Source organism: Chaetura pelagica, unplaced genomic scaffold, assembly GCF_000747805.2.
Source record: "Chaetura pelagica isolate M959 unplaced genomic scaffold, ChaPel_1.0 scaffold70, whole genome shotgun sequence".
NCBI classification, from domain to species: Eukaryota; Metazoa; Chordata; class Aves; order Apodiformes; family Apodidae; genus Chaetura; species Chaetura pelagica.
Genome location: NW_009952265.1, coordinates 561200 through 573336, shown reverse-complemented (window position 1 = coordinate 573336; position 12137 = coordinate 561200). Strand labels below are relative to the sequence as shown.

General features: G+C 42.9%; 2 protein-coding genes across 2 annotated transcripts in view; both read right to left on the bottom strand.

The window, feature by feature from the left end:
- The window catches only part of LOC104397710 (synaptojanin-2-binding protein-like), a 140476-nt gene that overhangs the window by 60385 nt on the left and 67954 nt on the right, over positions 1–12137 (bottom strand). The gene's annotated exons all lie outside the window — the stretch shown is intronic.
- Positions 1–12137, bottom strand: part of LOC104397705 (desumoylating isopeptidase 2-like) — a 56123-nt gene that overhangs the window by 10211 nt on the left and 33775 nt on the right. Inside the window, exons 2-4 of the mRNA XM_010007714.1 lie at positions 10188–10260; positions 8834–8927; positions 7710–7851 (exon numbers count right to left, since the gene is read on the bottom strand). Of these exons, the coding sequence (XP_010006016.1) occupies positions 7710–7851; positions 8834–8927; positions 10188–10260 (309 nt within the window). The remainder of the gene's footprint in view (positions 1–7709; positions 7852–8833; positions 8928–10187; positions 10261–12137) is intronic.

Below are 12137 nucleotides of genomic sequence, written 5' to 3'. Positions count from 1 at the left end.
CTCTATTTATGTAAATTATTAAAGTAGGACAGTTCCCCCAGGAGAGGCTGAAGGACTCCCTGCTCCAGAACAACTTGTTGCTAATATTTAGGAGATTTTTTTCTGAAATGTAGGAGTAAAGGTAAATATATTAGTCCAACTTATTCTCCCACACTCCAGCAAGCTTCTCTGTATCTATAAAGCTCTCAGCTACTTGACGATGAGTATGCCTCCCCAGATAGTTCTGCTTGAACCCACAAAACCTCCTAGCAAAAGTTTTATTAAAACTATCAGACCCTCTAACAGGCTCTGCTTTTGATGACTTGGTTTACTTTGAAAAACCTAGTTCAGCTCTAATAATTAGTTCAAATTTTAGCCATTTACCCAGGTGGCATCTCTGATCCAATCCTGTGGATCAAGAAATTTTGAGCAATAAGGAAACAGATCCTTTAATATTTAAAGGAATAAAGGGGTGAAAATGATGAGTACAAAAGGAAGCTGCATAGTGAGGTGCCAGTCTATTTTACCAAATGGTTTTTAATCCCTCAAATCCAAATGACCTTAAAGAGCCTTCTGAAGAATGATCACATGTGGAGGTGAACCATGTGCACTGACTTCAACATTGGTTCTAGTCTTTTTTAATAGATTTCTCTAGGTATAAGGGAAAGTCATGATAATTTAGGAAGCAATTAGGGATGTTTAATTTTGCTTCACCATCGCTCAGATATGTGGCCAAATTCTGCTTTCACTGACGCTGGGGGAATTTGTACCAGATCACTCAGATCACTCAGGTGTTTCTGAGCCAGGTGCAGCCCAGGGGCTGCTGCAGATTCTTTGACTATACTCTTAAAGTACAAAAAGGTCCTACTAACAGAAACTCAGCCTTCTTCTGCCTGCCTTCTCCTTTTTTTTTCTTTCTTTCTTTTTTTTTTTTTTTATGGGGGGGAGGGGGTAGTTTCAGAACAGCTGCAAGACAGATAAATAACTGCAGACTGGGAACCTGCTACAAAATAGTGTTTTGACCTTTTCTGGTCCTTAAGATAAATTACACATAGAAATCAAAAAGAAATCATTGCTCTTTCAAGAAGAGGGAGGAAAGACATGATGAAAGAATAAAAAATTCTGTCACTGCTGTCCTCAGGTAACATTCCAACATCAACAGTTTCTAACATGAATCAAAATCAGTGCCTCAAATAATTGCCTAATTACGATGAGCCCATAAGACCCACTGGCATTATTTCTACTCTACGACTGGTAAGGCTATTGGGGAAAAAAGGGGGCTATCTTCTCTGGTGCTCAGAAGACACACTAATAATTATGTGTCATGTCCTATAGCAAGGTGCTGAAGAGTTTCCTTAAATAGGGATCATTCCAGTTGCTTGGCAGGAAGCACATTGATGAAGGGAGAAGGAGTGGTTTCCTCGAGTCATACCACTTATCTTCCAGTTCTGGTGCTGATTTAAAGGTGGTTTTCTCCCTTCCCATGGTGGTTTGCCCATTTCCCAGACATGCTACAGCAACTGTCATCACTCCTGTAAGAACATAGCTCCATAGTTCACCTTACAAAGGAAGCTTCAAAAGCATGGAAAATTGTTGGTGAGAAATCGAGTGAGTCATCATCTGTTTGTGAATGGACTAAGCAGCAAAAACTTTCTGTCTTCAAGCTGCAGTGACAGGGTGTGATCCTTACACTCAGGAATATTGCCAGACTGGAGAACTTGGAAGCAGAAAACCTTCATTCTCCCTCTGATCCTGTAGTTACTGCTGTCTTCTTCAAAGGAGCTGCCCTCAGGCACTGCACACTCACCATTCGCCCACACATCAGCAGGGCTCATATACTTATATGCCCATATTTGAAGCCCTGGCAGTCAGCCTTCCACCTTTACGTGTGTTTGGGGGTACAAGCTGTGCCAGGTTTGCATGTGCCTTGCCTAATATCTGCTTGTCACAAGCGCACATTGTAGAACTTCAGGATCCTGAGCCACATACTCGTGTTGAACAGAGCCCTCTGACCACAGTCTCACAGTTCCCTGTATCTGCATGCATCTACCTTTATCTGTGCCCAAAGAACAGTCTTGGTGACTAAGTGTGTAACTCTGCATCTGTCTTGGCACCTCATGCCATTCTTCCTTGTGGCCCACGGCTGCAGGGACAAGTGCTCCTGCAAAGCAGTGGCATGGCTGGGACCTCAAACCAGCAGGTCCTTGCAGCCCTGGAATTACTTTGAGCTTGGCTTTTTCCTGAAGGCACAAATGTATTCCTCTCTCTTTATATCTGCTTTAGAGTAATTTGTAACTCTGTCCTTTTGCTGTCTTATATCTCCTTGTTCTGAAAAATCAGGAAATTTGACAAATCACATTATGGAAAAAAAACTAATTATTTTAGCCTTTATTTTTGTTTTAAAAGGTTTGCCTACTGTTGAGAGTCAGTATTTTTTCCAGCTGGCAGATTTTTAATAACCTCTTTCATTCACCAGGGCAACTCATAAAGAACATAAGTATTTTGCAATTTCTTGAAGGGCCACTTGGACTTACTGCTATATGCATAGATAGGGGATAGTTAGGAACATAATGATGTAACAACAGATGATCAAACAGAAGGACTTCAGGCAACACTGATGTGATCCTAGTGGAATTCCCCACACATACGTAGCCTTATCAGAATGCCAAAATCCCTGCTGTGTACCAGCAGTACCACCCACCTGGAGTACTGACATACAGAATGGCACAGAAGCTCGGAACAGGATGGAAAGGTTGGTCTGTGCTACTGATGGCCTGACTCATTTTTCTTTGCACAAATTGCAGGCATAAGTCTCCTAAAAGGACTCCCCATCCTCCTGGACAGTTTCTTCAGAGAACATGGTCCTGAAACTACTTGATTTCTAAGACTGTCAACATAAGAAACTTGAAACGAATAAGCTTCTTGTAGGCAAACTGCTACTCCCAGTTTGATGAACCTCTTCATTTTAACCCACAATTTGCTTAAGTTAACTATATTAACTTAATTAACTTAATTAACTATAGGTACCATGGGACCATGTTGCAGGAGTCAGAGTGACTAAGGCAACCCTAACTAGATTTGCACTGCTTATATCAAGCTTCTTCCCCTTCCCAGACTGACACAGATGTGAAGTGTAAAGGAAGATCACAAAGGAGTATTAAGTGGTGTATGTACCAGTGACCTTAAATTGAAGCTGGGCAAACGCATTGGGGGGTGCATCCCATTTCTCTCTCATTACTATCCACTAGGAAATTCTGCCCTGCTTTACACCAGAACTTTCTTCAATACTAATTGAGATGGTGTGCAGCATTTACTAGGGTTAGACTTAAGCTGTCTGGTAGCTCCTCACTTCTTAAATAATTCAGAGTTCCCAGTGAAGAAGAATTTCTCAGGAAATCTGCAGAAAGAGACTTGGGATCATGTAGCATGTTCTCTGCATTGCTCACTGAGAAGGCTGCCATGAATTGGCATTGGAGAAGGTGAATTCTGAGTAGCTGCAGCTAAAACAGAGGCATGCTCTGTTTTCTTTCCACAGGAGCCGCTTTGTGAGCAGACACAGCTATGCCTCTTTGATCCAGTAGCTGCTCATTAGAAGTCCACAGGGAACTGGCAAAGCAAGAAGAGATCTAAGTCTTGAGCAAGTAGGAATATGCTTGGCAGTCTACAATAGGGAGTAAGGAAAATTCAGAGCTAAGTGCCAGGGAGGGAGTAACAAAGCCCTTACTTGCAACTTACAAGTGTAGGTGGGTAGGAAGATCAGAGGAGATGTGTGGCACTGCAGGGAAAGCAGCATGCAATTAGGCTGCAACAGCATTGCAAAGGGAGTTTTTTCCAGGGGTAGATAGCAGGTCAGAGGCATACCCAGTGGTTAAGTAGAGCTTATGTGCTTGTGTTGGGCTTGCTGCAGTCCAGGAACTTTTCAAGCTGCATGGCCAAACAGCAGAGTCATGAACATAGGTCTGGACATACCCCTAACCATTAGCAGCCAGCCTGCATTGCCTGCTTAGACCACAAAGTTCATAACTGTTAAAATTAACAGTTACCTGCTATCATGGTGGGACCTTCGGCTTTATTGTATTAAATGGGAATGTGGCAGAAAAATCATTTATAAACAGATGCAGACAGCAGCTTTCCAAATGGATGTTCTATTTGCTGGAAAAAAAAAATGCTAAAAGACAAGAAAACAAAAATTTGAAAATAAAGACTGATTCCTGTGGTTTCAGCAGTCCTTTTGAGGATGGGGAACCTGGCTTACAAATCCTGGCAATCAGACACATGGACATTGTCTCAGAGTGTGATCCTGAGAAAGCCAGTCTGGGAGAGAGAGCCAGCCTTAGACCTCCTTCCCAATTCCTTCTGCAGAGTCGTGACCTCAGCCAGCAGGACATGTGGCTGCATCTGCCCTCAGTCTGTGTGGCCAGATGGTATCCTCCCAGCCCACGGACCAGCCACTGGGCAACATCTGTAAGCATACTAATTAGCAAGCCCACAGCCAGATGAGGAAATGAAGGCAGCCAAACACAGCTACCTGACACATGGCCACGCAGCCAACTCTCAAGACAGATTTGTTTGAACGTGCGTTAACTCCTACATCACCACACAGCTATAAAGTTCTAGCTCTGGTTTCGCTCATACAGAACAATGCAAGCCATCAACAAGCTAATTAACCTAGGCAGAATAGAGAGCTGTCACTAGAAGATCTGAGAGCCCTTGCAGAAGGAAGGAAATATCCCAGCACACAAGGATGGATAGTTAGGCACACAGGCTCACAGGAATGTGAGTTGCCCGGCATTACCCGGGAGGCTCAGAACAGCTGCCTCCTGGACTTTCACCACTGCTTATGCCCATAAGCAGAAAGGCCTAAAGAGCTGTAGGAAGCACAGCTGGTCAGTCCCTCTTTCAGGCAAAATAATTAGCCTCCACTCCACCCCCCTCTGTGGTGAAAGGGCATTGCAATACTGGTTGAATCACCTTTCAGAGAGACTGAGAATTAATACTCATGTAAAATATTTGGCTGCTGTTTGTGTTGCTTGAGTTAAATCCCAGTTTCAGTAAGCAATTTCATTCAGTTGAACAAGATTTCTACATATTTTCTTCTTATTCTTGGAATACTTTTCCCAGTTTCCTCTCTCTAACTGCCACATAACATGGCTATGCATAAATAGATGCTAATTGTTATTATTGCTGCTTCACAGATGGAGAGTCTGAAGGAAAGGGCAATACAAATGCTAAACATATTCATCTCAGAACTGGTTTTAGGGAACAAATAGCAGTTCTGTTTTCTGCCCTCTATGGTGACACATATCAACACAGTCTTGAGAGCCACTCACATAGTCACCACATTCTGTGCACTACAACACTGCACCTTATAGGTCTACATAGTAAGGCCTGGAGCTTCCAAATGTGGTGATTTTTGTTTTGTTTAGTTTTAATGGGAACTACAGCAAGGAAAAAAAAAAAAGCACAAAGTCTGTACAATTAAGCAAGCATTCAGGTGTTGGGAAATGAGAATAGAAACTCTCATTGCTTCAAGCAGGTTCTGCCCAACAGATTTCAAGCAGTCTTTCCTCCAAAAGGTCAGAAGCGCCCCAAGATAAGTTATGCTTCTTCTCACCTAGCTTGAAACACATTGATTGCCAAATTGCTGTGTTTACCAGAAAAAGATGGAGGCATCTGTCACAAGGTGGCCACATGGGCTTCTCATCTTGCACGTTGAATGGTTAGAACATTTGCTTAGTGTGTCTTAACACCAGCTCTTTCTTTAAGAATTTCAGCTCCCATTTTCCATATCTTGATACCAGAGACCACTCAGGGCTTTTTGCTCCTGTGCCTGAAATGCACCTCCTCTGGTTTTGCATGTTTAATACTTTAGAGAAGGATGATAAACATGGGCATATGTGAAGAGTAACAGCAATAAAAAAATCCAGCTTGCCAAAGAAGGGTTTATTTAAACTGACCTAAATCATGAGTAAATTCTGCTCCTGGGAGCAGACATGTCAGAACTAGCCATTTAGGCTTCTATTTTATTATCTGGACAGGTTAAGGCAGTAAAAAAGGACAGAGAACCCACCAAGAAAGCTACTTCAAGAAAACTTAACCCTTAATTCCACTCTTGTAAAGATGTTCACTGAAGGTGTATTGAAACCAAAATTTAAAACACACTAGTAGGTTTTTATTGAGATCTACCTTATTTGACCTGTGTTTCAGAGGCTGGACAAGGAAGACACAATGAGTCATGGTATATAGCAATAGAATCAAGGAAGAATGGCTTTGAGCTTATGGCTTGGACACAAGACAGAAATTCTACATATCAAAGTATTTAATAAGCAATGGCCTTTCACTGCTGCAAGTAAAGTTTGGTTGGTTGGTTTTATTAGATTTTGCTAGTAATCACACAGTTTTCTCCTGGGTTTCCTTTGTATTTTTTAAAGTTCCCACTTTCTGCTGTAGTAATTTGATTATTTGACTCAAAAACAGTAGTGGGGCTAACATTGATTTGATCATTGTACTGCTTGAAACTTCATTCTCTGTTTGTACCAATACAGTCCCTCATGTTTATTTTTAATTGATAACATTTACAGAAGAGATTCAGTCATTTTCTCTTTCTATAATGAGCAAGGATGAAATCAATAGAGAACTGATTAACCTAAGAGCCTAAGCAGGTTCCTTGTAAATTAATTGCTAGTTCACAGACTCCCTAGAGATTTGCTTACAAAATCAGACAGTATTTTTTCCAGAGAATCTCACCTCATTGAAGTTCCTCAATAGGTCTGTTTGGGGAATGCATGGACACTTATTGCAAAAGAGGTTATTGGCATAGGACTTGCCTCATATGAGGAAGATGAGAGATGTGTAATGAATGAGGATAGGGACTCCAGAAAGAGAAATTAAAGTTTCACTGTTAAAGCAGTTGAACTCTATTGTGAAGAACAGAGAAACAGTTTTTATGGAAAGTGACTTCCATTTTGTCCTTTTTGTGTCTTTTTTGGCACTGAGCCAAGATCCTGAATTCAGATTTACACAAGTGCTGAATAATCACACCTTAATTGAAGCATACTTTAAATGTGTCAGCTAGGGGGGGAGGGGGAAGGCAGGTTCCCCCCCAGATATTCAAAATCTTGGCAATTGAAAACCAAATATCCAAAATCAGCATGTACCCAAGGTAAATATGTTCTTCTCTGTGCTTCAGTTCTTTATGAGGAGAAATAACAGCTCTGTTATAATTCACAGAAGTGTTATGAACATGAAAATGAGAAAGCAAAGAAAGATATCTCTGAGAAGATCAATACTTTTTTTTAATGGGCTTTGAATGGTGCACGTTCAATAAGGAAAAGGGATCCCCACCCCCTGAACACTGCAAATTTTTGTTTGCAGAGCTCTGATAAGCCACTCTTACTCCTTTGCAGATCATATAGGGTTATTTGTGCTCGTTATTAAAATTATGCACACTTGCATGCTAGCCAGGTCTCTCCTTCCAATTCCTGCTCTGTATCTATTCAGTGAACCAAAATGCAGGCACTCTTTATTTCCCACACAGTTTAGACTAAACGTGATAAACCTGCTGCATCTTCACGTCCTGATCCCATCCCTTTCAACAACAAAGGGTGTCAAAAAATATTAAGGGCTGGCCTGACCCCAGTTCCCTTTCTGTGGGATTCCACAGATCTGAAGCAGCAAAAAAATACAAAAATAAACCAACCCCCCCAAAAAACCCCCATGGCTGTGCCCACCTCAGCCAGAGCAGCAGAGAAGTGATTACAGTTCTTGTGCATCAGGTGGTAGGCGTTGCCTTTGTACTCCTTGCCCAGCTCTTCCATAATCTTATCCACGTCCTCTTCTGTGAAGTCTGTAGTGCCCAAGGCAATGGATTCTCTAGTTAAAAACAAAACACACAATGGGAAACATGGAAAGATACAGTGAAGAGAGTGATACATGCCCAGGGAAGAGGAAATGGTTGGGCATTGGCAAGAAGGAGGGGCTTAAAGCATGAATATGCATATCTGGGGCTTTCAGAACCTCTCACGAACAAAATGGCACAGGAATATTACCAGCTTATCCACTAAGCAGGCTACAGCACAGGCAACAATCCCAAGAGCTTCCTGCTCAACACCAGGGACGTCTGCTCCCACTCTGCCTATTGTCCCTCAGTAGAAACTTCCAGTAGAGCAGAGATTATTTCCTCGTGGTGAAGAAGGTTTCCATGGGGTGGACTATGAAGGAGCAGACTGAGAACGTGATGCAGAAAACTATTGCTTCTCCCAGTTTTCACCCAATAGGGCTTACACTTCCAAAGGTCTCCAATGACCTGCAGTGTAAACTGGCAGCCCCACCTGCTATGGGCCCACAGTTTGACCCACAGCCCCACAGTCTGAGCACCTTGAACAACATGTTAATGCGGTATCCTCTCAGACTCCCCCAGCAGCTGGCCTGTCCCTTGAGACAGAGTAGCAACAAACACAGGATATAATTTCTGGTTCAGTGTCCATAAATAGGTGACACTCGTAACAACACTAGATTTTGGGGTTTTCCCTGTGCAGTGGCTCTGTGTAACACACAGTTACTCCTGTTCTTGGTGACAGGTGAAACTGGGAGCACAAAAACCCATTAAAATGAGAAAAGAGAACTTCAGTCATTTGTGAGTATGCTTCTACACCCTGCCAAACACAGTTCAACACTGTTCCCTGTTTGGTGTGCACACTCCAAAATTCTTGCCTCTGAACCAGAATGATGGGAAGGATGCAGTGAGGGCACTTATGAGGAGAGGGAAAGGGGGACAGAGGATAGGACTTTCCTGCTCCCCCTATACTGATGGCTACCAGGAGGGAGTGAGGAAGAGGTAGAAAAGTGCCCTTACTTGAATTTAAAGGTCTCGCCAAGTTCTACTGCACTGCCAGGGGTGATCTCAAAAATCCCACTGAAAGGATAGGGATGCCCTCCGTAGGCAAACTCTGACAAGGAAAGAAACAGACTGTGAGTAATCAAATGAAGGCAACATCAGGAAGAAGTCTATGGCAGCTGTCAGCACAGCTCAGCATCAGCAGTAGGGGCTGGGCTACTGCCAATGGCACTTTCAGCCAGACTCTGAAAGTAATTTTCTCTGTGCAGCTACCTATCAGCCTGAGGATGCCCTCACAGCCTCCCTCAGTGCTCATACTACTCCTTTCCCATGGCACCAGCAAAATTCTCCGAGTCTGCTTCTGTGCCTGTCCAAGTGGCTTCCTCTCAGTGGAAAGTTCTGTGATGGAGGCATCTAGAAACACTACAAGAGGCTGCTGATGGAATAAGTCTTTTCTAGAGTAAGGAGAAATCAGGGTGTTTTTTCCAGAGAGATTTACAGGCAGCAACCAGGAATTCTTTGCAGAAAGCCAAGCTGAAGCCAGGAGGTCCCCCTATGTCATACAAGCCTGTTTAAAAACACCTCTGGACCTCACAGTGTCATGCACACTACCTTGCACAACCTGTGAAGCCTTATATGCAACAACAGTTTTATCTACTGTGTGGCACTGGCTAAAAATACCATGAGTGAGACATCCCAAATCATTCCCACTTAATTCTGGAGAAGGAAACAAAGTCTGCAATGCTAGTCTGTCCTTCACTGCTCTACAGCTGTTTTCCCAGATTTTTTGACTGTTCCTTTTGCAATGGTTGTTCTTGTCAGACCATTTCAAGTCTTACAAGACATTTTCTTTTCCTTGTAGCTCTGATGTTTCAAAAGAATGGTCTCCAAGAGCTGGAAATACAGATTCCAAGAGTCCTAGACCACAGACATTCACAAAGAATTACTGCAAAACAGATTTACTTTGGCAGGGAATTAACACAAATATACATATGCACATCTCAAGACAACCACTGATGCACCTCTCTTTCCCCTCTCCCTTATTTTGTCCCTTCTCTCTCCTCTTTCTTCACTGTGAAATGGCTTTCCCACATTGCTTGGTCCCTCCTGTCTGCCATCCAGCCACACACCTGCACAAGCTACAAAGGCTGCAGCTACAAGCTGAAAATATCAAGGGCTACATGGGTCGTGACAGAACTGCAGTAGCTCCTGCTGGACTCCAAAATGGACTCTAAAAAGAGAAGTGCCTGTGTTTTTCATTCCTCAGAACATTTCCTGCCAAAAGCTGTATGTTTGGGGTGTTTTTCTGTATAAGACAAGCCAGAGAGTTGTCCCTGTGTTCTGCAGATAGAGAAAAGGAAATACTTCATACCTCTGCCGTAGATCTCGATGCCCGAGTGGAAGACACCAATCCCCAAGGTGGAGGTGTATTCATTTATCCAGTACTACAGTAAGAGAAAAGCCACATTTGGAAGCATTAGTGGAAAAGAAACACACTATCTTGGTCTAGGATATATCTCTTATCTCCCAGCCTCAGGGCAACTTTTCTTAAGGACAACAATGATCTTTAAATTATCTTGAGACAAATAAATTGAGACTCCTTACAGACCAACAGAAGTGGGTACTGTATTTATACAGCTGATTGGGATTAGTCTACAAAAAAATGCTCATCTAGTCCTTTCCATGTAAGGCATTTCCCTGTATTCCGTGGTATGGGACTGGACCTCAACCTGCATAAATCCAACTGCTACAGGATGTGTGATTGTTTATCTGTCTTCTCACTTAAATAGCTGACCCTGATCCAGTTTTAGCAATTCACTTATCTTATCTGATTTACAAAATCTTAAGTTAAAGAATCCCCAAATATTTTCTCCACAACATTTTTCATCATTTCCCAACATCTACTTTCTATTAAGTTGTTTTTAGGCAATGAAATCTTGGGAGAAAGAGATCCATTCCTCCTGCAGGTCAGAGGAGCACCATTTAGTAGTTATCTGTATGACACTGGTAGAAAAAAAAGCAGCTCTGAGAACACTAGCCAACATTTTGTTTAGAGGCACCAAATACCATCAAGCATCATTTCCAGAAGGGACAAGGACTTACTGCTCCAAAATTAGGTCCAAGGTGACCACAGCTTCACCCAAGTCAAAGACAGATTTCCAAGAGTAGCTGTTAAGAAGTGACTTCATTGCTCTGGAGTCCAGCACTCCCTGGCACATTGAGAGCAGAGGAATACTGCAGGCCAGGGCATGCCACCAAGCACTGCTCACTGTATCCACCATAGCATGAAGGACAGTGCAGACACCCAAACAGGTCCCAGCTAAGCTACTTCTGGAGCTGGAAGCTGCGCAGCCGTGCCAGGGCAGTGCTGCATTGGAGACAATTAGCCCTGGGCAGCACCAATATTTATTAGGTTAGCTACAGAGCTGTGCTGCTACAGAAATGATGTTTTCAGGCAATGAGTGGAAACTGCCCATGCCTGGTATATTTACAGCTCTCTTACAGCTACTGTGCACTGAAGATGCATCTTAGTAACTCAGAGCAACTGAATTCTTGTTTTAATCAAGCACTGCAAGAAAAGTTAGCATTGTTCACTTGTCACTGTACAATGACAAGTTCATTCAGCTAAAATTCTCTTTGGGGTCTGGTAGCTGCTTCTGGTGGAGCCAGAAGAAGCTGCACCTTCCCTGGTGGCTGGTGTGACTGAGCTGCCACAGTACGAGTGAGAACCCCTCTGCTGTTGGGTAACCAGAGGTCTGGCATGCTCCATCTGCTTCCCTCATACTGCTTGCTTATGTATTTTTGATGACTGAAGAAGCTCTGTAAATCACCTAGAAATACTTTCTGTGAGACCACCACCACTGTGGAGAAACACAGTAGTAGCTTTGATATGAAAAGTGCAGTCCCAAGCCTGACTTAATGTATGGCCAATCTTGATACCTTAAGCCATGTACCCAAAATGTTGGCTTCTGGGCAGTTCAGCAAATCCATTTCCCTCCAGTAGATGCTGTAATACTTCTTGTTCTCTGTGAGTTTTGGTATCACAAATTATGCTGCAAGAAGGCAGCAAAGCACCTGACCCTAGCTGGACCCCTGCCCACTGCTCCCTTCAGACCTTGTATAACCTCTGTTTACCTCTTCACTTCAATTATGCAAACTCTTGTTTTCATGATACATCAGAGCATTGGACTGGAGCTCTCAACCTATGCCAGCACATTAGCAATGAACCCTCTGCTGAACATCATAACTGGTATTTAAGGATATGATGTGCTTTGCTTTTTGCTGCCCTTCTCCACAGATCTCAGATGCCCTGTCCTCTGCA